The following is a 27296-nucleotide window of genomic DNA, read 5'->3' as shown; positions in this document are numbered from 1 at the left end:
CAGTAGTTACTCTGAAGGTGACCAGGGGCCTCGCAACAGCCTTCAGGTTTCCCGCTGGTCAGGCTCACACAGGGGAAGCAGAACAGAAGAGGCAACTGCTGCTCGCCCCCAAGCATTCAGCCCTGGCTTGAGAGGAAGCTGTGGAAGAAGCCCCTGTGGCAACAGGCAGCCCCCACTGGCACACTCCCTAGCCCACCCCCAGAAAGGGCCCTGTGGGAAAAGGCTGAGACTTGCCCCCTTGAGGTTCTAGAGCAGAGGGGAGGGTACAAGGCCAACCAAACCCCACAAAAGCTCTGCTGCCAAGAAAATCTCTCTGCGCCGCCCCTCCCTCCAGCTTGCTGCCAACTGTGACACAAGAGGAGCATGAGGCCGGCATCCACACAGCCCACAGGGCATTTGGAGGCCCCCTTCCTAAGAACAACCAGACCCACTGGCCACACATTGGCCCGCCTTCCCCTGGAGGAAAAGCCCTCGGTGCTGAAGGGGAAGTGTCCCGGCATAGCCAGGAAGAGGCCAACTGCCTTCCCAAGGCAAGCAACCCAGCAAGTCTGAGCAGCCTAGCAGGTCTGCTTTGGACTTGGGGTAAGAGGGCTGGAAGGAGCCTGGGCCCGTTCACGTCCACCCTCCGCCAGAAGCCAGCTGCTTCGCTGCAGGAGGGCACAAGTGGCCAAACCTCTCCAAAGACCACAGAGAACACAATTCCACTCAAGTCCCACAGATTTCACTACTCAGGACTGTCCCCACCCCCCACCCCCAGGAGGGGGATGAGAAGGACTCAATTCCAGGGGCTCTGAAGGCCCGTGAAGCTGGAACCATAAATCCAAGCCAAGTTTTTTAAAAGTATGGAGAAAAAACTGCTGCTCTGTAAGTGGTCGGACAAGTCGTGTTTTCACGTGCCCCTTTAGGGGGAGGGGGAGAGAGGCGCTACCCTTCCTTGGCAGACTGCGAGCGGCAGCCAGGGGGGGGCTGCATACGCGCGAGAGCATTCCAGGCCTTAAGAGGCAGAGGGGGGCCTGCAAGCTGGTGGCCAAGTGTCCGTGGCCGAGTGTGAGAGAGAGGCAGGTGCTTGTGCCAACGTTGGCCGTAGCTTTCTTCTGGAATATTGTTCCTGTTCTCTGAATCTTTCTGCAATTTACTGTTTTTATTTGGGGCTTATTTATTGAAACTCAGTGGCTGCAGGGCCGTCTCCGTTACTTTTCAGAATCTTTCAATTCTCCTACAGAGTTGCCTTCAAAAAGGGGGCAATTCTATCTGTCTAAAATTTCGCAATGTGGGTGTACTCCGAGAATACCATGACCCCCCCCCCCCTGGGGTTTGTCCAGTTTGGGTGGAAAGCCATGAAGGTACTGACCCAAGATTGGGGGAGAGGAGGTTTTCAACTGAAACCAATGGGAAATAATAACAAGACCTAATTCCAAAAAACAAAGCAAAAAAGGAACAGTAGCAAAACAAAGCCACATGAAACCACCCCTGGACCAAACAGTCCCTTTGGGAATGAATAATGAAAATGCCTCTCTCATCGTTCACAGCAGCCAGGATGTTGTGGGCATCCCGTGTGCAGACTCGGAGGCGAGCCCTGGAGTCAGCGGGTTTTACTCCCTGAGCAAGGAGCCAAAGTCACCTGTCAGCTCGGGGAGGCTTGGCGGGAGAGGCACAGCCTGCCCAAAAACTCAGCTTTGATAGTGTTATCAAATTTTGCTGGATAAAAAGTTCACAAAGTACTAGGAGAGAGATTTCTTCAGATCCGTCTCTTCTCCTTTAATGTGGACTTGTGCTAGTTGAGGGTTATTTGAAAGTGGGTATTTTTGAATTATATCCTATTCCAACAGGCAAATCGTAAGTAAAATCTTTTCTTTTAATAATCCTGTCCCTGTCCCCTTAATGTTTCCTCCCTGCTGAATACTTTGTGCTCTATTCATGGCAAGAACAAGCCAAGGGAAATCGCTGGGTCTGAAGGCACCGTAGAGACCAACAAGACTTCCAAAAGCAAAAGCTCCCCACTGCAGACGTAGACAGGGGCCTACCGGGAACTAAGCACGCCAAGCGATTTGTTTTGTTATGATATTTGGTCTGGATCAGGATCATATTGGGGGGGGGCTCTTTTTCCAGGGGGCCCCAGGGGGGCTCCTAGTAGCCCCAGCAGTTAGATTTCAAGCCAAAGCTTGCTTTACAATGGACGCTGGTGTCCAGCCATCTCCTTCAGCACCACAGGATCATGCAAAGGCAACGGGACGTCTCCATGTTGGTTTCCTCCCTTTCCAAAGGCGAAACAGCTGCGGAGGGAGGGCTTCTTGCTTGCCCAAGGGGTGAACGTAAGGAACCTGTTTCATCCTCAGCAGCCACCCTCTGCCAAGGACAAAGCACCAAAATGGAGGCCAAGCGTCTGCATGCCATCTGTGAAGGAGCAGCTGCCCTCTCAACATGCCCGAGGGAGGGAGGGAGGGAGGGAGGGAGGGAGGGAGGCTGGCTTCTTGCAATCTCCTTTGGGCCCTGAGCGGTCTTGGCAAGAGCGGTCCACGAGATCTGCTGCTGCTACTGACATCTAGTGGAGTGAGCAGCAGGCAACCAGCTTGCCAGGGCGGGGACAGGGAGGAACAGCTGCCTGGCAGCCGCGCCTGTTCTGCCATTTCTGTGAGCAGAAAGCAGCTGCAGATACAGCCTCCACTCAAGAAGCACGGGGCAGGGCACTGCACCTCTGGCCCCCGACAGAATGCCAGACTCCTGCTTCCAGGACCTTTCGGGAGGGGAGGGGGAAAGGGCCTGCATTTGGCCCAGTTCTTCACGTGATCTCTATGCCTCCCTTTGCTTCTACCTCTTAGAGACACTTCAGGAGTCACATGGACTTCAGCTGGGTGTCAGCTGGGCAGGAGGACGCTTGTGCCATTACGGCTTCCCAGCAGAGGGGGCTTGGGGGAGAGGGCAGAGCTGGGGGGGAAGAGGCCTTGGAATGGCTGTGGGCAGGGATATGCGGAAGCTCGAGAGAGAGGAGGGAGAAGGGGGGGCCAGGAGGAGGAGGAGGTGTCCTGGATCCTGGAAAGGATGCAAAGCCAGCAGAGGGTTTAAAGAGGGGCAGCCCCTGGAATTCAGGAGGAGGATGCCAGAGCTCTGGAGGGGGGAGGAGAAAGGGCCACGGGGCGAGAGCAGAAGGCCTGAGAGAAGGCCGCAGCCAGGAAGGCTGGAGGAGGTGGTGAGCAAGCGAGCCACACTTTGTGCCAAGGGGCCCAAACACTCTCGCAGCGCACAACTGGAAGCAGCAGCACGACTTGAGCAGACCACACCCGAGGGGCAAGGAGAGCGATGCCCCAGAGGCACACCTGGCCAGCAGGGTGGGAGGCCGTGCCGCCAATGGACAGGGGAAGACTGCTAGGCGAGGAGCGGCACGCTGGGCCCCAGGCGTCCCAAGTTCGAGGGGAACCATCCAACAGAGGCAGAGCTGAGGGTTAAATACGGGTCGGCACTAGCCATTTTCTTGAGCATGGTCGGCCAGCTCTCAGAAAGACTTTGCACCTCCAAGCTCCGTGTTTCCAGACTTCAAGCACCTCCTCCCTTCTGCTTTCCAACTCAGCTCAGGAAACATGCAAGTCCACCAGGGACTACTGGAGGATGAGCAGCCAACCCTGCTGCCGGTTTGGGGCACAACCACCCACCCTCACCCCCAGTGCTTCCATCAGACCCTGGGGAGGCTCCGCCCAAGCTGCAGGCAAAACGGTCCCATTTCCCACTCGGCTGCCTGATCCGATGTGCTCCTCGGGGACGTCCACGAGCAGCACGTGACCCAATATGCATTCAGCACCACACAAAAGCCCAGCCGAGGGCAAACACCCCCCCCCCGACTTTGTCACCTGGGGGGCCTCCAGCCCCCTTGACCTCAGCAGGAGGGAGGGAAGAACGCCTCCCCGCCTGGCCTCCCATCATGGGGCTCGTGGCGCTCCTTGCCCTCCTTCCAAGCAGGCCCTTCGATTATCAAGAGGTCTCACACTAGGAATTGCCTTGGACCACCCTTACTTGAGGCACGATAGGCCAAACCGCATCCTCAAGGCAAACTGCACCCCCTTTCCCACCCCCACTGGGGGAGCGCATGGCCCCCTTTCAGCTCCACAGCTGGGATCTGCTTCCTGTGCGACTCCCCTTCTCTGTCCAGGCCAGGCCCTCACCACGGGGCTGCCCTTGAAGCGTCACACAACTCGGGAGGAAAAGGCTGCTGCCCCATAGAAAGGGGGCCTACAGAGCAGCCATCCTTAGCAAAGCACAGCAAGGACTAGAGGCCTAGTATCCCAGCCAGGTGAGCAAGGGACTGAACTTCGGTCCTTAAAAGCACCACAGAGGCCGGCTGCAAGGGCTGTCAGCCTGCTCCCCCAAGGGATCAGCTGTCCCCAGGAGACTGTCTGAATTCCCAGCTGTGCTCTGATACGGCCTGTGAGCAGCCAGCAGTGCAACACGCCCCGCCAGCCTGAGCTCCCTTGCCACTCCCTGGCATCAGGCCCAGCCTGTATGGCTACGTAGCCCCATGCTGCAGCGAGTGGCAGCCCACGGGCCACCCACTAACCCGCAGCTGCCAGGAGGGGCCCTGGCTCGGCAGCGGAGCACATGTTGGGCATGCAGAAGGCCGCTGGTTCAGCCCCTGGCAACACCTCCAGTTCAAAGGCTCGGGTGATGAGTGGTATGTGAGACACGCTGAGAGAGCTACTGCCAGACCCATAGAAGGCAGTGGCCACGATGGATCAAGGGGGTTCGGTTCAGTATGACGGGGCTCCCTGTGTCCGTTCTGTCGAGGCCACTCCTGCTCCCTGGGGCTGCCGCACTCAATGGCTGGCTTGATCTCTGGAGCCCCAGAAGGGCAGAACCATGAAGCCAGGCACCAGGGACCTCAAGCCAAGAGCTCCAGCAAACCAGCAGAGAGAGAGGCTCCCTCACCGGCAGTCCGTTTAGGCATAGACCAGGTACAAGAGCAATTCTGAGCCCTTCTATTCAACCTGAGGCATCCAAATGCATCAGAAGTGTTCCAACAGGTCCCTGTATTTCATGTGTGTGGTTTTCATGATCTCCGCATCCGTATTTAAAGCTGCTGCCGCTGCTGCTGCCGCTGCCACTTTGCAACTGACCCCGCGTGTGCCAGGCCACCCTGAGAACCCAGCCCCCAAACATCCAGGCCCCTGGGTGGCAACCCTCCCCCTCCCCCATGGGTGGAAGCACAAGGCCCCGGGGCGTACTCACCAGTTTGCTGGCTTTGGGACCTTCTGAAGAATCTGGAGGGGAGAAAGACAACAAGTTATTCAAACAGCCAAGTCTCAAAAGGCTCTCTGGCTGCCTGGTCCTCACAAAGAACACCTCTGTGCTTTGGACATCCCTAGAAGACCCTTTGCTCCTCTTTCTGAAGGGATGGAACCTCTGGCTCCGGGGGCCTCTTGGGGACCAGGCCAAGAGCCTGAGGAACCATCCAAAACACAGGGCTGCTCGTCAGTGCCGAGGCCCACAACCCGCGAGCCCCAGCGCTACCTTCCAACCAGCTCGGCCTCTCTGCATTCTTCCTTTCTGTAGCAGGGAGACTGGCAGTTCTGCCAACAACCGAACCTTGAGTGTTTCTGCTGTTAAAAGCTTCTAGCCACACTTGTTCAAAAACATCCAGGCTGTGCTACAGGACAGACTCCTGTTCATCCGTACTAAACCCACGCAAGCCTACAGAATGACCCTTTTATTGTTGCAGCTGTCCATTCCGGGATTCCCTGTCCTGCGTGGCTTTACAGCATTCATTTTATGACGCTTCCAGGGCAGTTCTTCCTTTCCCAGTTTTGGCTGCCAAGCCTCAGCAAGGCTCGCCACGTGCACCACTCCCAATGCCCAGCTGGGGGCAGGAGGGGGCACTCTGCCACCCTGGCTGGGCCCAGTCCTCCCCACTCCCTCACAAGGCACCCCCTGGCTCCCTCCTGATCTACCCTACGGGCATCCCTGCAGGTGCCAGAGCGAGGGGCCCTTCCCTTGTGCACCCTGACATGCCATGGAAGCCTGGAGCTCCTAAGAGGGAACAAGAGCTAAGCGGAGATCAGGGCACACCTTCCAAGTCCACGCACTGCATCACTGCACCTTCCAAGTCCACGCACTGCATCACTGCACCTTCCAAGTCCACACACTGCATCACTGCACCTTCCAAGTCCACGCACTGCATCACTGCACCTTCCAAGTCCACACACTGCATCACTGCACCTTCCAAGTCCACGCACTGCATCACTGCACCTTCCAAGTCCACACACTGCATCACTGCACCTTCCAAGTCCACGCACTGCATCACTGCACCTTCCAAGTCCACGCACTGCATCACCGCAGGCACCAGTCGCCACGGAAACTCCCCAGCAGTGAGCCGTGCTGCACAGGACCCCAGCAGTCAAACTCACCCAGTCTTCCCCTGACACACCGCGAGTTACATGTTGCTGAATGTTATGTTTTTAACTGATTTTATCTGATTGTGTTTATATAGGTTGTCATCCATTCTGAGCCCACTTGGGGGAAGAGCAGATTATCAATTTAAGAACCAAACAAACATCAAAGGCATACGCACTGACACTCCAACTCCTGGGTCTCACCCTCCTCAATTAACCCAGTCGCTTCCTGTATGCTCCGTATCACAGGATCAAGCCCATTCGCCCTCCTAACTTCTGTGGCCCTACCACTTGGGTCCTCCTAAAGCAAGCGGCCTGTTGGTCAAATCCAGCTGCTCTCTGTCGAGAGTGCCCAGCTCTAGCAGGAATCTTGCAGGAATAGGGATCACCCTACCACGTCTAGCTGAATGGGCAAGCCAGGCACAGCAGCAGCAACACCTGGATTCCTGGGGGTGCCCAGCACAGCCTCCCCACCAACACCCACCCCCCACTGGCAAACCCAGGGGGGTCCCTTACTGTAGGGGTCATAATAGGCCCATTTTTGTGCCCCAAAATCTGAAGCACACATAAGGAGCCATCTACCTAACTTGATGTGGGACCACCCTAAGGACCCCGCCCCTTTCTCGCCCAATGCCATACCCTTCTTGTGGTCTGATGCCGCGCAAAGCATGCCTGCCCAGTCTAGTCTCCCCACCTGCAGGATTCAGCCAACAGGATTCTGGAGCTTGTGAGCATTTATGCCGCTCCGGAACCTCCAGCCACTCATCTGCCGTTCATTCTGCTGCACCACTATTTTGAAGACACTCCTTACCCAAGACTACCACAAGTCACTCACAGGTGGGCCACCCTCTTGGTCTGCAGTAGAATAGCAGGACTGGAGTCTGGGGCACCTTAGAGAACAACACTCTGAGAATCTGCTGTTCTTCTTCCACAAGGGAGTATCCGAAGCCAAATGCAGCGGTTTAAACCTGCCTGAAGTAGCAGCACGTGGGCTCCCTCCCCAGGGACAGGAGGGCGCTTCTCCCCCGGACTGGGGTGGGAGGGAGGTGCCAGCTCCGCTGAAGTGCCTGCCCAGGGGCCCTCCAAAGACACCCCCCACCCCAGAAGAGATCTCCCTGCAAGACTCCAGGCCAAGGCAAAAGGCCCCTACCTCTCTTGGGGACCCTCGAGGCTGAAGAGTCTGGTGTTTCCGGAGATGTCGTGTCTGCACCATCATCGAAAACCTGGATCTGGACAAAACGGAGTGAAGGAACATTAGAAGCCAGGTCTCCAGGACCGCCCAGCCTACCCCGAGGCCTCATCTTTTGTTTGCTGGAAGAACTGAGGCAGAGCCTCAGCCTGATTCATTCCTTCCCCTGCCCCTCCTGGGCCGCCCGACAGGCTCCCTCTGCACGCCCACGAAACCATGCTCTCCTGCGGGCGGGGAAGCGGCAGCCCGACGGTGGAGCTGTGGCCACCATTTTCCAGGTTTTATATGGACACCAGAAGCGGCCTTCCGCCTTTTAGCTCCGCTTTCTGCATTGTTTAGAGGGTATATCTTCACCTCAGACCGTTTGTTGTTTTCCAATCCTGTAATTCTCATCTCTTTGGAACATCTCCTGCTCCCATCTTTCTGCTGTTGGTAACTCAAAAAAACTGTTGTATCTGCCGTAAAATCAGCAACTGCTTACTGTTATATTGTATACAAAAGTAAGTCTCCAGATATTCTCCTTGCAGCGAGAAAGGCGTATCTCCTCAACAGAAAGGACTTGGGAATAACTTTTTTTTTAAATGAAAGCTGGGAATTAGAGAACTTGATGCTCATATTGTTAAAACTTTGTATCCCTCTAATGATACTCAACTGCCAGATTAAAACAAAACAAAACAATTACCCCCTCTAGGTGATGGGGGGGGGGAAGCGGCCACCACGGGGGCAGAGGCTGCTGTGTAAGGCTCGAGCAGGAAAATCCAGACCTTCCCACCCACGTGACAGTTGTCCAGGCTTGAACGGGGTCTCCCTCGAAATTCTGCAGCAAAGCCGGTTTAGGAAAGAACAGAGAAAATCTGTGGAAACCCTGAAGGTGCGCCACAACTCGGGGGGGGGGGGGGGCGGAATACAGCGCTGAATACAGGACAAGCAACGCGCGTGGAAGTGGTCCTGGAGGTGCCCCCCGCAGTCAGCCGGGAGGCCCAAGCCCAGGGATGGAGCAGCCACCTGTAGAAACGCCTGGCTTGGTTCACTCTATTCTACCTTCCCGTTCAAGAAAAATCCACGGCAGCCAATTTTAAAAAAACTAATATAAAATCGCATCAGGCTCCTATGATAGTCTTCACTAAGCACCTACAGCCTAAGAAGAAGTGCCATGCCAGTGTCTCTAGGGAGGGGAACCCGTCGGGGCAGGGCGCCAACACGGAGCAGGCCTTGCCGCTTGGGGGCCTCCCTCGGGAAACCGACCGATGCACTCTTTCAGAACCACCTTGCTCACCTGAGCAAGAAGGAAGCGGCCGCAGGCCAGAGGAAGGCACTTTGCTTGCCACAACTGAGCCGAGCCCGCAAGGGTGGTGTGGGGAGAGAAGGCAGATCAGCACCAGAGGGAAGACCACCCAGGCACTGTGGCAGATTTCCCTCCAGGGCTCTTGGCAAAGGGCACAAGCGGGGACGGAAGGGCAACAGGAGCGCCTCAATGACGTTCTGCCAACCAGGTTAATTCATGACACCCTCTGCCGTTTGAGATGGCTCTCCAGCTCTGGTTCAGTCAAGTGACAGGGATTCTCTCACAATGGTAAGGAACTGGGGCAAGAACAGCTGTGAGGAAGCTCGAGTGAGTGCAGTTCAACAATGGCAGAGGCACGACTTGCTCTCCATTCCAAGGAAGAAAGAAAACCTGCTGCAGCCCACTCCGGCTGCCAACAGCATCACCGTGGCAACAGATCTTCCCAGCCATCCCAGAAAATTCAGGAGGAGGAGGAGGAGGAGGAGGAGGAGGCAGGCAGCTCCAGCACCCAGGCTGCCACGGCACGGCACAGCGTTCTCCAGAGGCAAGCCCATCACGCCACAGGGCAAGGCGGCCTCCTCTGGCTGAGGGGTACAGAGTGGGAGCCCCACAGGGCACGTCTCGTTACGTCTCCTGAACAAGCCAACCACCAGCATGTGAGGCACGGTCTGCCTGAGAGACCAAAAGGGCTGGCCCCTTTGCTGTTGCCAGAAGCCCTGTGGCCACAAAAATACAGAGCTGGAGGGACCTCAAGGGTCATCTAGTCCACCCGCCTGCCCAATGCAGGAAATTCTCAGCGATCTCCTCCCTCAGTGACCCCTGCTCTAGGCCCACTGATATGATTCCAAAACAAGAGCATATTCTCTTTATCAGTTAAGGCATTACTAATTTGTGTTCAATTACCCCAAGTCCATGATCTTCATTAAGAACATCAGAAGCACCTGATCACATCAGGCCAAGGTCAAACAGAGTCCGCCCTGCCATTCTTTACAAAAACCTGGGCAATATTAGGTGTTCCAGTGTGAGGCCGCAGCCTATCTTCTGTGTGCTCCTACTAGAGGAAGCTGGATTACCTGCCTCTCAGGTGTACCTCCAGCCTTCTTATTCATTCCATTACAGCTTTCCAAGACAGTATGATGTACCCCATGGGAACAAAGCATGCCGGAGCAGCAAGCATCGGGGCCCTGCCCCTGGCGAGGGACCACAGAGTGGCCAGCTACCCCAGCCCTTCCCTACAGCCCAGAGCTCAGAAGGCGTTGCCACTCCCCGTTGTGGACTGCCAGTCCAAAGAAAGCTTACCTGTGACTGTCTCACAAAGATGCCGTGGTTCTCCTCACAGGTAAAGTACTTCCGGCCCTGTACCGTGCCATCATTCTTGCCTTTGGCTTCATCCAGAATGACACCGACCCACTTCCCAGTGGCAAACAACGTGGTACCAACGTAGGCCACTGTACCACAGTACCCCTTCCCGATGACTTCCACTCTGGAGCCCACTTTCAGGGGCTTGCCACTCACTTCCACACTCATCCTGGGGCCGGTGCTTGATGCCTAGAGCAGAAGGCAGCAACAAGAGAAGAGAGCATTAGCCTATTATCTTAGATAACTAAAACCAAAGTCTTTCCAACCACACCACCTCATTCTTATTTTTAGCGCTGAACAGAGACTGGCCCAGCTAAGATATTTATCAATTTGCAGGTACACTTTCTAAACCAGAGGTTGGCAAACTCTCTCAGAAACCAAAAGTGGGTTTGCTGTTCTCTCATAAGTGGGATGCAAACTCAAGGAGAGAGGAATAGAGATGTAAAGGAAGAAAATCTGGGCATTTTTCCTGGAGGTGGGAAGGTCAGGAAAAATCAAAATCTACGGAAAACTTACTTTCATATCAGATCTTGACTTGTTCTACTGTTAAACAACATGAGATGCATCATTCATAACCTAGCTAAAATATAAAATCCTACTATTCAGCATATTTATAAATGTAAAAGCATAAATGCCTCACAGTATGATCCGAAGACCCTGGCAAATCACTGAAGTTGGCATGTCACTGCCAATCTGTATCCTATACATATTCTGCAGCCAGAAATATTAGACGCTCTCCCAACAAGACGCAGACAGCATACCAGCTGCACCGGAGGTCACACCAGTCCTCTTCCAGTCATGGACCAGCCTGCCACCAACACACATACTCAGCCCAAACAGGCAGGCAGAGACAGCTAACCAGAACGTGCCCCCATACCCATGCCGCCAAGGGCAGGCCACTGCCGCAACACAGCACCGTCCAGTGGAAGGAGAATGGTGGACTGACAGGGAGGAGCCCAGGAGTGAACATCCGCCCGTGAGTTCTACAGATAGGTGTTCAAGTCCCGCATCCCACCGTGCCCAAGGGTTCGAGTCTTGGAATGCGCAGGGCTCAGGAGCACCAACATTTTGCCAGGCAAGGGGAATGCACACACAGGGGCAGCAGCAAGGGGACATACGCCTGCTCATACATGGAGGTTGATCCTGTCCACTCCTCAACAGCTCACTGGGGAAAGGCACCCATGTGGTAATCAGGGGCCAAGGGTTCAAATCCTACTACAAGGGATGCACAGAAGGCAGCAAAGCTCACCTTTGGGCCAACAAGAGGCCTAGCAGCAGCAAGCCTCAGAGACACTAGGGGCAGGAGAACAGCTGAGAAAGGGGCATCAGGCTTGCTGCTTCGAGTCCTGTAAGTGGCCAGGAGGCACAGAAGAGTCCTGGGCACAGATGACCTTTGGCCCCACTGAAGATAACCACTGGGGTGGGCTGTTTGTGCAGACTGATTGCCCCACACAGCCATCCTTGGCTTGGCAAGCCAGTTTGGTGTAGTGGTTAAGAGTGGCAGGACTCCAATCTGGAGAGCCGGGTTTGATCCCCCACTCCTCCGCTTGAAGCCAGCTGGGTGGCCTTGGGTCAGCCACAGCTCTCTCAGAGCTCTCTCAGCCCCACCCACCTCACAGGGTGATTGTTGTTGTGGGGATAATAATGACACACTTTGTAAACCACTCTGAGTGGGCATTAAGTTGTCCTGAAGGGTGGTATATAAATCAAATGTTGTTATTATTATTATATTATTATACAGCACTCAGGAGCTCCTCACCACCACCACCTCACTCCCAGCCACCCCTGCTCTGCCCAAAACCCCATCCCCTTGCAGGGTTGTACCTATGCACAGGGTTGGAGCACCCTCTCAAGCCTTCTTAGGCTAGGACAAGTGCCGGAAGACTGTCATATAGAGGAGGATAGGGCAGAGTTGTTTTCTGTTGCCCCAGGAAGTCGGACCAGAACCAGAACCAGACCAGAACCAGACATTAAATCAAGAGGGTTTCTGGTTAAACATTAGAAAGGACTTCCTGACAGTGAGAGCGGTCCCTCAGTGGGACAGGCTTCCTCGGGAGGTGGGGGGCTCTCCTTCTTTGGAGGCTTTTAAGCAGAGGCTAGGTGGCCACCTGACAGCAGTGCTGATGCTGTGAACCTGGGCCGATCATGAGGGGGAGGGCAGGAAGGGCTGCATCAGTGCTTCGTTCTCGTGGCCCCTTCTTACATTCCCAGGGTAATGCCAATCACCACCTTGGGGTCAGGAAACAAGCTGGGAATTCAGTGTGCCTAATACACAGATTGCCATATGCTTGTAGGGAGAGTGTTAGAAAAGCTAAAGCTCAGTATAAGCTTAGGCTAGCAAGAGATGCTAAAGACAACAAAAAAAGGTTCTTTGCTTATGTTCAAAGTAAGAAAAAGAGGAAGGACATGGTAGGCCCACTGCAGGGACAGGGAAGTGAAATTGTAACGGGCGAGGAAGAGAGGGCAGAACTGCCCAATTCCTGCTTTTCCTCAGCCTTCTCCTGCGAGGGAGATGGTGCTCAACATGGCAATAACAGAACACATGATGAGGGAAGGGAAATAGTTTCTTTAAATGGAATAAAGTCCTCAGGGCCAGATGAATTATACCCAAGGGTACCAAAGAACTCGCAGATGTAATTTCTGAGCCTCTGTCCATTATTTCGGAGAATTCTTGGAGAAGAAGTGAGGTGCCAGAAGACTGGAGGCGGGCAAATGTTGTCCCCATCTTCAAGAAGGGGGAAAAGAAGCATCCAAGCCATCAGTTTGACATCTATTCCTGGAAAAGTCTTAGAATAAACCATCAGTCAGTCCTTGAGCATTTAGAAAGGATGGCTGTGATTACTAAGAGCCAGGATGGGTTTCTCAAGAACAAGTCATGCCAGACTAACCTTCTCTCTTTTTTTGAGAAAGTTACTACACTGCTGGATCAGGGGAATGCTGTAGACATAGTTTATCTCGATTTCAGTAAGGCTTTTGATACAGTTCCACATAATATCCTTGTCGACGAGTTGGTAAAATGTGGTTTGGATCCTAATACTATTAGATGGATCTGTAACTGGTTGACAGATTGCACCCAAAGAGTGCTAGTTAATGGTTCCTCATCCTCTTGGAGAAGAGTGACAAGTGGAGTTCCTCAGGGATCAGTCTTGGGACCTGTTCTGTTCAACATTTTTATAAATGATTTGGATGAAGGAACAGAGGGAATGCTTATTAAATTTGCAGATGATACTAAATTGGGAGGTGTAGCAAATATGGCAGAAGACAGTCAGGATACAGGATATTCTTGAAAGGCTGGAAGACTGGGCTAAAACAAATAAAATGAATTTCAACAGAGATAAATGCAAAGTTTTCCATTTAGGAAGAAAAAATCAAATGCATAATTATAGGATGGGGGAGACTTGTCTTGGCAGTAGTGTGTGCAAAAAAGATCTAGGGGTCTTAGTAGACCATACACTGAACATGAGTGAGCAGTGTGATGTGGTAGCTAAAAAGGCAAATGTGGGTTTTGGCTGTATAAACAGAAGCATAGTGTTCAGATCACGAGAAGTGATGGTATCGCTCTACTGTGCTCTGGTTAGACCCCACCTAGAGTATTGTGTTCAGTTTTGGGCACCACAATTTAAGAAGGATATAGACAAGCTGGAACGTATCCAGAGGAGGGCAATGAAGATGCTGAGGGGTCTGGAGACCAAGTCCTCTGAGGAAAGGTTGAAGGAGCTCAGAATGTTTAGCTTGGAGAGGGGTCGACTGAGAGGTGATATGACAACCGTCCTCAAGTACTTGAAGGGCTGCCGTATAGAGGATGGCGTGGAGTTGTTTTCCACTGCCCCAGAAGCTCAGACGAGAACCAACGGATTGAAATTAAATCAAAAGAGATTTCAGCTGAACATTAGGAAGGCCTTTCTGACAGTTAAAGCGGAACTGGAACAGGCTTCCTCGGGAGGTGGTGGGCTCTCCTTCTTTGGAGGTTTTTAAGCAGAGGCTAGATGGTCATCTGACAGCAATGCCGATTCTGTGATCTTGGGCAGATCATGATGGAGAGGGCAGAATGGGTTACATCAGCGCTTAGTTCTCGTGGCCTTCTTATATGCCCAGGGTAATGCCAATTGCCACCTTGGGGTCAGGTAGCAATTTTCTACAGGCCAGTTTGGCTAGGGATCCTGAAGGTGTTTTGCCATCTTCAGTGCATGGAGCAGGGGTCACTGGGACAGTCAGAAGGGGGGAGGTAGTTGTGAATTTCCTGCATTGTGCAGGGGCTTGGACTAGATGACTCTAGAAGTCCCTTCCAACCCTATTGTCAGGTCTTGCCAGGTATTTTCCCCCAAGCACTTCACTGCATCTCTCAGGTGTATGAGTTAAAGTTACTTTATCAAAGAAGAATACCAGGATCAAGATGGTCAGACAGGATCATTGGCTGAAGTGACGCAAGGTAGCAAAGAAAGGTTAATTATAGGACAAAGTCCATGCCCCCAGAGGGAAAGAAAGTCAGTTTTGGTGCACTGAGCCAGGGAAGGGGGGGGAGGGAAAGGATGAGCTCTGCTCAGTCTCTTAGGATGTTGGTGCAGCCTCGGCTGGAACCTCAAGGCCACGTTCTCAGGCCAGCCAGGAAATGGAAACCAAAACACCTGCAAGATAAGCAGCAGCTAGCAACCAGTCAGCAAAACAGGGTTCCCTTTGCATGTTCTCAGAGGTACACTACACACTGCAGCAAGAAATCCATAACCCAAGACAGATATGCGTATCTGACACCTATGATTCTATGATTCTAAGAAACGGCGTTGCTCTAATGGCGCATAAGCAGTAAAGAGCTATAATGGAAAGTCTGACTGAACAATATCAATCAGACTTCATGGATCGCCTATCAACATTACTAACATTCAAGTTTATGCCCCAACTACAAATATTAAAGAGGAAAAATTGGAAGCTTTTATGCAAGTGTCCAAGAAATGGATCATACACTAAACACGATGCATTGATAAGCGTAGATTACTGGAATGCAAAAGTTGGAGACAAAGCAGAATCGCCTGGTTCACCAGTTGCGTCCCTTTCTGGATCGGGAAGCCTTGCGCACAGTCACCCATGCCCTCGTTTCCTCCCGTCTGGACTACTGTGACGCTCTCTATATGGGGCTCCCCTTGAGGACCTCCCGGAGGCTGCAATTAGTGCAGAATGCGGCCGCGCGGGTGATTATGGGAGCGACACGGCATGCCCATGTAACACCTCTCCTACACTGGCTTCCGGTGGTCTTCCGGGTGCGCTTCAAGGTGCTGGTTACCATCTTTAGAGCGTTCCATGGCTTAGGGCCTAGGTATCTACGAGACCGCCTGCTGCTACCGATAGCCTCCCACAGGCCAGTACGCCCCCACAGAGAGGGCCTCCTCAGGGTGCCGTCGGTCAAACAATGTCGGCTGGTGACCCCCAGGGGGAGAGCCTTCTCTGTCGGGCCCCTGCCCTCTGGAATGAATTGCCCCCGGAGATACGTATGGTCCCTGACCTACACACCTTTCACCGTGCCCTTAAGACACTATTATTCCAACAAGCGGGGCTGGCCTAAATGTGTTTTAATTGAGTTGTCCTGTTCTGAGTTAAATTATCCAACATGTTTATATTTTATATTCTTATTGTTTTATATTTGTATGTTTTATTTTTGCTGTACACCGCCCTGAGTCCTTCGGGAGATGGGCGGTATAAAAATTCAATTAAAGTTAAAGTTAAAGAATCAAACATTGCGAGAAAATCTGGACTAAGATTATGAAACAAGGCAGGAGAGGAACCCACAGAATTCTGTGAAACCAACAACTTGTTCATTGCAATCATTTATTTATTTATTTATTTGGCTTCTAGCTTGCCCTCCCCACAAGCAGGCTCAGAGCAGGTTACAACAATTATCAATATATTTTAAAAACATAATAAAACAGCATCATAATTTATATAAAAACACAGTTCTCAGATGGTGACTCACACAGCCCACCCCTGCAACAATGGGGAGGGAGGAAGAAAAAGGCGGAAACAGTCATTGCTGTCCACACTACAGCTCAGGTGGGGCCACGATGATTATACAGCCCCCCTTGTATGCTTCAGATAACTAAACTGACTATTGTATATATGGAAATCACCAGATAGCCAATACAGGAACCAGTACATAATCAGAAGCAAAAGATGAAAAAGCTCTGTTCTCTCTGCTAAAATAAGACCAGGAGATGACTGTGGTACAGATCACCAACTGTTATTACCAAAAATTAGAACAAAGATGAAGAGAAAGACTAAAAGAATCATAGTGCCAAATATAATCTAAATAACATTCCTGAAAAATTTAAAGATCACGGAAAGAACAGATTGGCATTACTAAGTTCAACAGAACATGAACCAGAAGAACTGAACTGTGAGCTGAAACCAGAGACATTACCAAAAAAGAAACTGCAAAGACTACTCCTGTAGCCAAAAAAAAGGAGAACCCTCAATGGATCACTGATGAAACTCTTAAAATTGCTAAAGAGAGATGAGAAGCAAAAGGTGACAGAAATAGAATTCTAAATGCAGCTTTTCAGCAACTTGCAAACAGACACGAAGAAATCATTATAACAGTGCAAAGAAATAAAGAACAAAAAAGGAAGAACAAGAGACCTGTTTCACAAAATCCAGGAAATTAAAGGGTAATTCAAACCACGGGTAGGGGTGCTGAAAGATCATCGTGAAAATACAGTATCCAATCAGGACAAAATAAAGAAAAGATGGAAACAATACATGGAACAGATGAAAAGAGGGCTGATTCCTTCGAAGAAACTTTTGATGAAGAGCCTGCATTTTCAGAAAGCAAAAGCTGTGCTCAAAGCAATTAGGAGAAACAAATCACTAGGAAGAAACAGAGCTATTTCAAGCAACAGAAACTGAATCCATCAAAATCTTAATAAGAGTATGTCAACAACTATGGAAAACAAAACAATGGCCCACGGACTGGAAATGTTCAACCTACAATCCAATTCTGAAAAAAGGGAATGTCAAAGAATGCAGCAACTATCGGACTATCGTATTAATTTCCCATGCAAGCAAAGTGACGCTCAAAATTCTATAGCAAAGACTCTTACCATATATGGAATGAGAAATGCCAGATGTTCAAGTTGGATTCAGGAAGGGAAGAGGCACCAGAGATCACATCGCAAATTCATGCTGACTAATGGAACATATCAGGGAATTTCAGAAGAAATTTAGCCTGTTTTTTATAGATCGCAGCAAAGTTCTTGATTGTGTGGAACCCGAAAAGCTACGGATGGTGTTAAAAGAATGAGTGACTCACAACATCTGATTGTGTTGATGTGCAACCAGTACTCTGGACAAGAGGCAAAAATATGGGGAAACAGAACGGTTTTTGATTGGTAAAGATGTCAGATAAGGATATATATATTATCTCCCTATCTATTAAACTTGTATGCAAAACATCGTAAAGAGAGCTTGATTAGATTTAGAAGAAGGTGGATTTAAAATTGGTGGAAGGAACATTAACAATTTGACATGCAGATGACACCACATTACTGGCAGAAAATAGTGAAGACTCAACATGTCTACTGATGAAGATTAAAGGAGAAAGTATCAAAACAGGATTACAGATCAATATCAAGAAGGCAAAACTAATGACTACCAAGGAATTATATGATTTTAAGACTGACAATGAAGAAATTGAAATTGCTAAAAGATTTTCCATTCCTTGGCTCAATCATTAACCAAAAGGGAGACGGCATGCATCAGAGAGAGAGAGCATGTGCCCAGGCTTTTGGAATACTTGGCCACTGCCTGAAAGAACCCTCAAGCACATTTAAGAGCATCTTTTCCTCATCAGTTACTTTGGAACTCACTTCAGACTCTGGTTACTTCACAGCCTAAATCAGAGGTGGAGTCATTACGTTTTGCTTCCTGCCTTCTTCGACCCAGGAAAAGGGTTTTTGTTCACAGAAATCCAGCGCCTGGCCTGTGATCAACCCAATATAAGGTTTTCCTGCACAAACCCTACTGAAATGAATGCAAACTCCACAGGAACAAGTGGAGGGGCCTCTAGAGAATCACTCCTGAAAATCCTATTGCATTTGTAGACGAGCAAGAATTAAATAAACAAAAAGAAGGAATGCTGCAAATTCTGGAAGATGACAGGGTGTTAGAGTGGGTGTATGAAAAAGAATTTTAAGCTGGTAAGAAAGTAGGTTAAAGGCTAGTTATAAAATGCGGCAATGCAGGTCTTCTAATCAAGGCTCGTTTCCAAAGTGAAAGCCTCCCGTCTGTTGCAATCAATAACTAATTTCTACAGGCAAATGACTGCAGGCACCCAGCCCAAGCTTCTCACCAGGAGCCCCACATTAAGCACCAAAGGGCACTTGGGGGGAGGGGCAGGATGCCATCATGAAGAGCCGCAGTGAGGAGGGGGGGGCTGTGGCTGTCTCTACCCCCTACTGTAGAGGGGGATTTCACCAAGCCAGGCTCGAACGCTATGCACTCCCCCCAGGGCAAGGATCTTCAGTGAGGGTGGGGAGAGAGATCAGAGACCCTGCCCTGCACGCTGCTGGGCAGGAGAGGGCAGGGATGCTCCTGCTTCTGTGCTGGTTATGACCAAGATACAAAGGCTCTTACCTTACCATAGCCTCACATGAACCCACCCCTCACCAGGAGCCCCTCTTCCAGGCCCATGGGCCAGATGTCAGGCACATCCTACCATCAGGGTTCTAGCCGTCGCCATGGAGCTCCACAGCTTCTGCCTCCCGCTGAGCCTAAGTGCCAGTCAGGACTCTGTTGACAGGCATCACACGGAGGATTCTTCGGGCCCATCTGTGCAGAGAGAAGCTCAGCGTGGTACAGGCAACAGATCCAACCCTGCTCCAGGCTTCCGTCCCTCATCACAGGAAATTACAGGGCAAGGAGCCAAGCGGCGTGGTCCCCAGCGGTTCCTGTTTCTCACACCTGGCTCTGAGGCACTACCAATCTCCGCCTCATCTGCTTACAGTGGATCGCACTAGCAGTAGTTTCAGACTTTGCTTATGATAGGGCACCGTTTTTTAAAAATTTTACATTGTTTATTGCCCGCCCTTTTCACCGAGATTCGAGGTGTACCACACAATGTAAGTCAATACAATCACTGGCTGGGGCAATACAATAGTGCTTTACACTATCACAAAAGCGTTTTAAACAAATAAAAATCACCCCCTGGATGGCTCAGGTGAGCCCAACCTCATCAGATCTCGGAAATTAAGCAGGGTCAGCCTTGGTTAGTAATTGGATGGGAGTCCTTCAACGAAGACCAGGGTTGCAGAGGCAGGCAATGGCAAACCACCTCTGCTAGCCTCTTGCCTTGAAAACCCCAGCACGGGGCTGCCATAGGTCGGCTGTGACTTGGCAGCACTTTCCACCACCATCACCACGAGCACCTGCATTCCACACAGCCGCGATCAGGTCCCGGAGACAGGCCTGGGCCTGCCAGGCCCCATCCAGATCCAGGCTGCCCCAGCTCCCCAAGGGGGCAACACGAAGGCACTGACGGCTCCACGTGGAGCCGGCCAACCTGGAGGCCTCCCCTTCCTTCAGTCCGTGGCGTGCACTTCTGAAGCTGCAGTACTGAGACGCCAGCGCCTCCTGCCACTCTCTCTCCAGGTCTGAAGCACCTGTGAGACACCTGGCCTGCCCCCCCCACCACTGTGTGATCCAGGTATTACCTGGAGGCCCCCTTGCGCCAAGAAGAAAGGGGGAGCACCAAGGTTTTAATCTATCAGTCCAATACTCCATCTCCACTGGCACCAGGACTTACGATCACCCAACGGAGCCACGCCACGCTCCTTTCTCAAAGAGAGGAGATTACTCAAGGCTTACGAACCCTCTCGTGGCTGCGGCTGTCTCCACAGGGAGGACGGCCAAGACGGAGAGTGTGCCTGGCTGCCTGGCAGGGACCGCAGTGGGGCTGACTTTGGGGAGCAAGCAGCCCAGCCAGGCTGAAGGGGCTGCCTAGGCAGCGAGGGCAACCAGGGTGCAGGGAAATGGGGAGAGGGGCACAACAGCAGCCAGCAGACAAAGGTGAAGAACAGCAATCCCAGGGCACGACACAGAGGACAGCGGAGCACCACAGGAGGGACTAAAGTCAACGCCCAGCCCAGTGCTACCAGGCACACCCAGTGTGGTGTAGGGCTCAGAGCACCAGACTAGCATCTGGGAGGCCCCGGGGCAAATCCCCCCCCCCTCTGCCGTGGAAGCTTGCTGGGTGACCTCCGGCCACTCCCTCCCTCTGAGCCTAACCTACTTCACAGGGTTGTTGGGAGGATAAAATAGAGGAGAGGAGCATGAGGTAAGCTAGGGAGAAAGGTAGGGTATAAATGATTTATTGATTTACTTAGTAAATACAATTAGGCCCAGCCATGCAAGTAGGGCACAAGAAAGGAGAGCAGCTCTTGCCACACCACCCTCAGCAAGGAAAGCCTCAGCCCCAGGGCTGCGACCCATCAGGGACTTAATGTGGGTAAGATCCACCCAGACCGTGCCAGCTGGAATCCCACACCGCTGCCCGGGATCACATCCTGGCATCCCGATGCCTCAGAAAGTGGAAGGGAATAAATACTGCATCACCAAGAGGAGAGGCAGTGGAAAGCCCTTCCAGCCCGGAAGCCCACAGCTGAGGCACCCAAATCCACAACACTCCCATCCTGGTCAGGGCAACGGTGCTGAAACACATTCCACAGAGTCAGCAAAGCAGCCCCCTCCCGCCCCCCAGGAGCTGCCTGCTCCAGCCTTCAGCACAACAGGGCTCACTCTGAATGCAGGGCCTGGGATTATCTGCCACGTTCTAAACTGGGGGCGGGTTCCAAGGACCCCTGAATGCTGGTACTCGAGAGGACAGACCTTGCCGCCCATGCCTGCCCCAGAGGCCAGAATGCACAGGCCGCCTTCCTGGAAAGACCCACAGGCCTCCCCAGCAACACCAGAGCTTTCAAGGGACATCCTGGGAATTGTCTTCAGTATGGAACACAGCAGCCCTTGACAAAACCACGCCAATGAACCAGATGGGCCAAACTTCTCAGAGGCCTCCAGCCCCAAGGCAAATGTTTTGCACTTCTGCTTGTCAGCTAAGCTGCAAAAAACCTCCCCCCCCCAAAAAATAAACCAGACATGGAGACAGAAATGCGGTGAGAAGCGGCCTGGAAATGGTGAGGGCTTGCGAAGGATGCAAACAGGGCCATTCAGTGCCCCCAAACCACCCCAAGTCAAAAGCAGCCCTTTATCAAGCAATGGGGGCATCAAGTCATTGGAGGGGCAGGAGTGAGAACAAAATGACAAAGGCGGAAACTCCAGAGACAGCCCCCCCTCCCCCCCGCCCCCCCCAGCCAGCTCTGAGTCCTGCTGCTGAGTTTACAGCCAGAGCCCAAATGACACCCTGGCAAAAGTCGGGGCTCCCAAAGGCCACCCAAGAACACTCCAGCTTCTCAGGACAGGCACAGAAAAAACACAAAGCCTGGCGGGAGGCTGTGGCTGCTGCTGCAAAGCCTTGGCAATAAAGAGCCCCCCCCCCCGCTCAATGATACCTCCTGACACTTGCACAGTCATTCCCAGGAACAAGCAGACACTCGTGTCGATCCGAAGAGCTCGGCTTGCAGGGAAACGCAGCAGGAGAGAGCAGCTCTTCACGGTCTCGGTACAGGCACACCACCACAGCGAGGGACAGCACGGAAAACCCAGCCGAGCTCTCCGGTCCACCTCCCGCCCGCCCGCCCGCCCGCCTGCAGGCGTTCCTTGCAACAGATTGCACTGAGAGAGCGGGCACTTCCAGTGGCACAGCCCTGGCATGGAGCTCGGCAGTCACCACCTGCATGTAACTTACCCGGCTGTACGGGTACCTCTTGGGCTGGGCCATGCTGATGTTCTTCCTCTGTCTCTCTGAAGGATTCCTGAAAAGGCTGGTCCTAGCTCATGGCCAGGGCGACCGGGGGGGGGGGGAGCTTGCCTGTGCTGCCGAAGCAGCGCTCCCCAGCCACACCGGGCGGGCGGACGAGGAATAGAGAGCCCTTTGCCTGGGAGGAGGAGGCGGCTTTCAGCCCCCGACACACACAAATCCAGCCCAGCTGATGGAGACTCACTCTGCGCCAGTGCTGCTCCAGGCTCTTGTCACCGATTCTGTCAGCCCACTGGGTCCTAATGCTAGACCCATTTCGCATCAGAAAGGAAAAGGCTGGAAGCATGGGCAGGCCCAGAGGGACGCACACATTCACTGAGCACTAGTGGCAAGTCTTGGGCAGACCAAGAGCACCACTACGAAGGGGGAGCCAGTCCCCACTGGGCTCAGCACACAAGGATGCCGGCAGGCCGAGCCCCAGCCAGCGGGGCAGCCCAGAGGGCCAGGCCCACAAGGCACACTCAGGCCGGCAGTCTTGCCTCCTGCTCCCTCCAGATCACACACACACCCACCATGCAGCTGGGGGTGCCTTCAGGCCCCTTCCCTCCTTCCTGCTGTGCTTTTCTCAATGGATCGAAAGGGCAGAAAAATAGGGAGGCTGTTCCTCTCCCAGGAAGGACTCGCTACCTGCTCAAGGGATGGTGCCAACCACTCGAGCAGGCAGCTAGAGGTAAGCAAGAAGTGCTGGCCTAAACCCGTCCTGTCTTTCCTAAGGCTGGCCTAAAAAACGCCTCCTCCCAGCCCCAGATGGGAGGAGGGCAAGCAGGCCAGGCAGGCTGGGAGTGGAGATTCTGGCAAAACTAGATTCCTGGCATGCTCTGAAAGTCAGGAAGAATCCAGTGGCCATGCCTACCCCCATCCTAAGCCCATCCGGTGCGCATGCGCACATGAGCATGCTCTCTCTCTCTCTCTCTCTCTCTCTCTCTCTCTCTCTCTCTCACACACACACACACACACACACACACACCTCACACCCTCCCCTCCACCAGAGCAGGCCTGAGAAGGCACTCGCCTGACTGAGAGGCCTCCAGAAGAAGAGAAGCCAGTGAATAGCATTAAAGTTTGCTGCCCCGCTGCCTGGGGCAAGAGGGGGTCTGGACGAATGCTGCCACTTCTAAAGCTCCCTGCCCTTTCCTTTGGGGTCTGCTTCCTTCTCCTGCTCTGCCGGCATCCCTGCTGCCACACGGTTCCCTACTGCAGGAAGAGCGTCCCCCTCCCCCTTGGAGCTGCCTCCCTCCCTTCCACCAAGGCCCTTCTGAAAACTGCTGTCACCAACACCCTAGTAAACCACCACACCCGACTCCTCTCTGCTGTGCTGAGTTTGCCACCCCACTAGAGAGGGAAAAGATCCAGACATTTCGAAGCCACAGGAAAAAAGCTTTCCCCTATTTTATTTCAAGAAAAAGCAGACTTTTTGGCGGCGGGGGGGACTGAAATATATGCAATACTTACTGTTTTATCAAAGCTAAACTAATTGTACTGCTTTAACATAAAGTACAGAATTTATAACTTACTTAACATATATTGGATGTATTTACATCAGTTGTCTTCATTGTCTACCAGCAAAACTGCAAATATACCCCCTACTTGACAGAATAACAACAACAACAACAACATTCAATTTATATACCACCCTTCAGGACAACTTAATGCCCACTCAGAGCAGTTTACTAAGTATGTTATTATTATCCCCACAACACCCTGTGAGGTGGGTGGGCGTGAGAGAGCTCCAGAGAGCCATGACTAGCCCAAGGTCACCCAGCTGGCTTCAAGTGGAAGAGTGGGGAACCAAACTTGGGTCTCCAGATTAGAGTCCCGCACTCTTAACCACTACACCAAACACAGGTGATGCACCCAGTGTTACCTTAGCAAATGTACCTTAATTTTTGTATTCTGAAAAGGCGGCGGGGATAGGGAGTTAAAAAGAAAATATTATTTGATCAGAAAAGGGGTCACACAACAAGGGTTGGTAACAGCATCTGCACAGCGTGACGTAGTCCCAGCTGGATGCCGCCTTCCCCCTTCTGTGGCTGCTGGTTAGAGAGAACGCCATTCTCAATGAGACATTCAGAGTTCTCCTCCGAGGCTTTGGTGCAGTTTCTGGTCTTTTTCGCCTCCAGCAAGGCAGGGAAATATACTTCTTGTTACTCAGGCTGTGAGTATATGTGTCACAGGGAGAGCTGAAAAGCTCAACCACAATGGAGGAGTCGGACCAAAAGGACAACAGACGCCTGCAGCAGCTGAGAAACCACAGAAGCCCCGCGTGGTCCCCTCAGGAAGATAGCGGATCCTCCTAGGCGCAGAAATGCATCTTGGATTTAAGAGCTGTACATGTCTCTAGCATGCCCACCTTGCCTTTAAAAGCATTTCACTTGTACTAAAAGAGAAAATATTTAACAGGAGGGCTTTTTCAGTACTTCTCCCAAATTTCCAGTTTTTCCATTGGAAAAATGGAGGGAGGCCTAAAGAAAAAAATCAGGAAAACACCCCCACCCCCACCCCCACCCCCCAATTTCCCTGGGCCTTTGCATTTCTACACCCAACTTCACTCTACGCTTCCTTTAAGACCCTCCTTCTGGAAGGAGACTTCTCAACCTCATCTGGCGCTTCAGAGTTAAATCCAACAGAAAGCCAAGATCTGCAGGATCACCCCAGACCACCAGTAGCTGTAAAATGGCTAGTTAGAAATCTAAGTGAAAACCAAAACAGAACCGCCAGCCTCAGCCGCTGAGTATCCAACCCTACCTGGAAAACTGAGGAGGCCGTAAGCCCGTCTCTGGTTTGCAAACAGGCAGAGAACTTCAAAAAGCCATGTTTGAAATAAACGTGCTGCCTTCTATCAGTGCACCTTAGAACCAAGACTGTGAACACAATTAGAACAGTTTTAGTCAATTAAACCATGAGAGCTATAGTCGGTTCAATATGCAAACATCTGAGTACCGACTATACTTCTGAAGAAAGAAAACATCCGTTTTCAGATGATGAATACGTGTCACAGCAAGCACCACCTTAAGAAGCACTGTGTGCGTGTGTGTGAGTGAGGGACACAGAGACACGCAGCCTCATTCCCCCCCCGCCTCAAAAACAGAAGGGAATATCCCGCCCCCCCGGCCCCCCCAAGATGGCTCTTGCCAGCCAGTGTTCATGTGCAATCTTAAAAATAACGAACAAGCATAAAGGGGAAATCCGTGGCCTGACTGGCTGGAAGCACCACTGTGATCAAGCAGAGGATCTGCTATCAACAGGTCTGAATCAGCTCCGCTAGTAAATCCAGTGGCTCTCCCCCCAGAGACAAAAGGCTCTCTGCTCATGAGGGAAGGAATCCCGAGTGACTCACCCAAGGAAATTCCCTGATAAAACCTACCCAGCAGCAGCAGCGCGGCCCATTGCCAGGCCCCACGCGGGACCAGGAAGCGTACTTGGAAGAAGTGCTTGTATCTTCTCTAATAAAAATCGATCCTGCGGGCAGTTAATGCCCTTTCCGTCTGCAGCAGAGGCATGCCCCTGGGGTCATGCTGTACGGCAGCCACGACATGTCTAGGAAGTCCCATCCGCCCCAGAGCTGCACAGGAGCCAGGGCAGGGCAGGGCCTGACCAGTGCTTGAAACCACCTTCTGCACAGCCCCCAAATGCTGAATAAAGTCCAGCACTGGTAGTGCAGAGCCAATGCCAGAGCTCCTCCTACCTTGTACATTTTATCTTCTGTTGTAACCCGCCCTGAGCCCGCGTGCAGGGAGGGCGGGATATAAATATAACGATAATAACGATAATAGTAATAATTCCACTGAGGTGGACAAATGGCAGAGTCCAAGCAGCATATTTGCACCTTCACACAGGCGCGCTTCAGGGTCCGGCTGGAATGCAAGCGCTCTGACCAGCTTTGGCATGTTACTCTGACATGTCAAGCCCAAATGTCCCCCAATCACTGGCAAATGTACTGCACAGAACAGAATCTCAAAGTGGAAAAGTCCCTCTGCTATTTTCAGCAAGTTTCTAGTACACTTGGCAGGGGAGAAAAGTCTAGGAAGGTACAACCCATTATAGTGTCCAAACCAAATGCCGCCCAGGGCACAACGTTCACGCGCCAGAGGCAGGAGGGTGCTCCACAGAAGCAGCATTCCAGAGCCAGGTTGTTCTGTCCCAAATACCAATTTTGACTAATACACCGACAGTCCGGATTTACTGTTGTACCAAAACAGTGTCACTCTCACCATCCACTTGCAACAGATTGTTTTATCCATGCCTCATTAAAGATTCCAAACCGTCCAGCTCTGAGATTTATATCCCAAATCTGAACAGTTCAGAAGGCTTTAGATAATGAGACCTAAAACCAGAGCTCTCTTTTTGAAGAACCCGTTATTTAGCACAGGTAATTTGCGTGGGTTCTCCTTGTTCTACCTCTTTCCATCAAGGCACAGAGATTTCTTTTAGCGTTTGTTTATTCTTTATTGAAATAAACTCTAATATTTTTAACTAAGCAAGATACTAAAATATAAAGTATTATTAACTTCAAACCTGTAAGTAACGAGTAAGTACACGCAACAAGGATAACATCACTCAAATAAATCTAAGATTAAAATCAGATGTATTATGAGATTCATTGAATTTTCAATAAGCACACAGACAAATCTATTTCTCACCTAGATCTTCATGAGATTCCTTTGTCAAAACCTTAATCTCTTATCTGAGTGGCATCTTTTATACTAACTGGCGGGTGCTCTCTGCTAAGGAATCTTTCACACCTGACAACAACATAAAAATATGATTGGCTTAGATTCAGCCGATTCTGATTTTCAGTCATGTGACAGTCCACCCAGCCAAAAAGTGATGCCATCATATAGATGCAAGATAGGCTTCATGAATCTCTAGAAGTTGATACAAAAGTTAAGTGAGCAGACCATAACTGGTCCATTCTAGCAATTAAAGAATCATTTATCTACCACTCTCCACTACTTTTAACTGGTTGTCTAAGATAAAAGGAACATCTGTGTGGTTGTACCACCTGTTGACAAACCACTGAAGTTCACACACAGTTCCCCAGAATACATGTGCATAACTAGAGTACATTGTGATCTAATCCATATCCCCACCACACACTGGCCCAGCCCCCTCGCAGTGTCCAGGACCAAACAAGGTTGCTGCCCCCTGGCCTCAAGGAACTCCACCCAAGAAGGC

The 27296-nt window shown here is 51.7% G+C and overlaps 1 protein-coding gene across 4 annotated transcripts in view; it reads right to left on the bottom strand.

Annotated features, from left to right (window-relative positions):
- DCTN1 (dynactin subunit 1) overlaps positions 1-27296 on the bottom strand; it is a 68238-nt gene that overhangs the window by 33802 nt on the left and 7140 nt on the right. For 3 of the 4 annotated variants that reach the window (XM_054989735.1, XM_054989736.1, XM_054989737.1), the window contains exons 1-4: positions 22050-22129; positions 10148-10396; positions 7525-7603; positions 5215-5246 (exon numbers count right to left, since the gene is read on the bottom strand). In XM_054989735.1, the coding sequence (XP_054845710.1) occupies positions 5215-5246; positions 7525-7603; positions 10148-10396; positions 22050-22082 (393 nt within the window). In that variant the 5' untranslated portion in view covers positions 22083-22129. Of the gene's footprint in view, positions 1-5214; positions 5247-7524; positions 7604-10147; positions 10397-22049; positions 22130-27296 lie in introns of those variants that run through there. The other variant, XM_054989738.1, reaches the window with a different exon arrangement.

Source organism: Eublepharis macularius, chromosome 10, assembly GCF_028583425.1.
Source record: "Eublepharis macularius isolate TG4126 chromosome 10, MPM_Emac_v1.0, whole genome shotgun sequence".
In the NCBI taxonomy this organism is placed as follows: Eukaryota; Metazoa; Chordata; class Lepidosauria; order Squamata; family Eublepharidae; genus Eublepharis; species Eublepharis macularius.
This window is presented reverse-complemented; position numbering and strand designations above follow the sequence as displayed.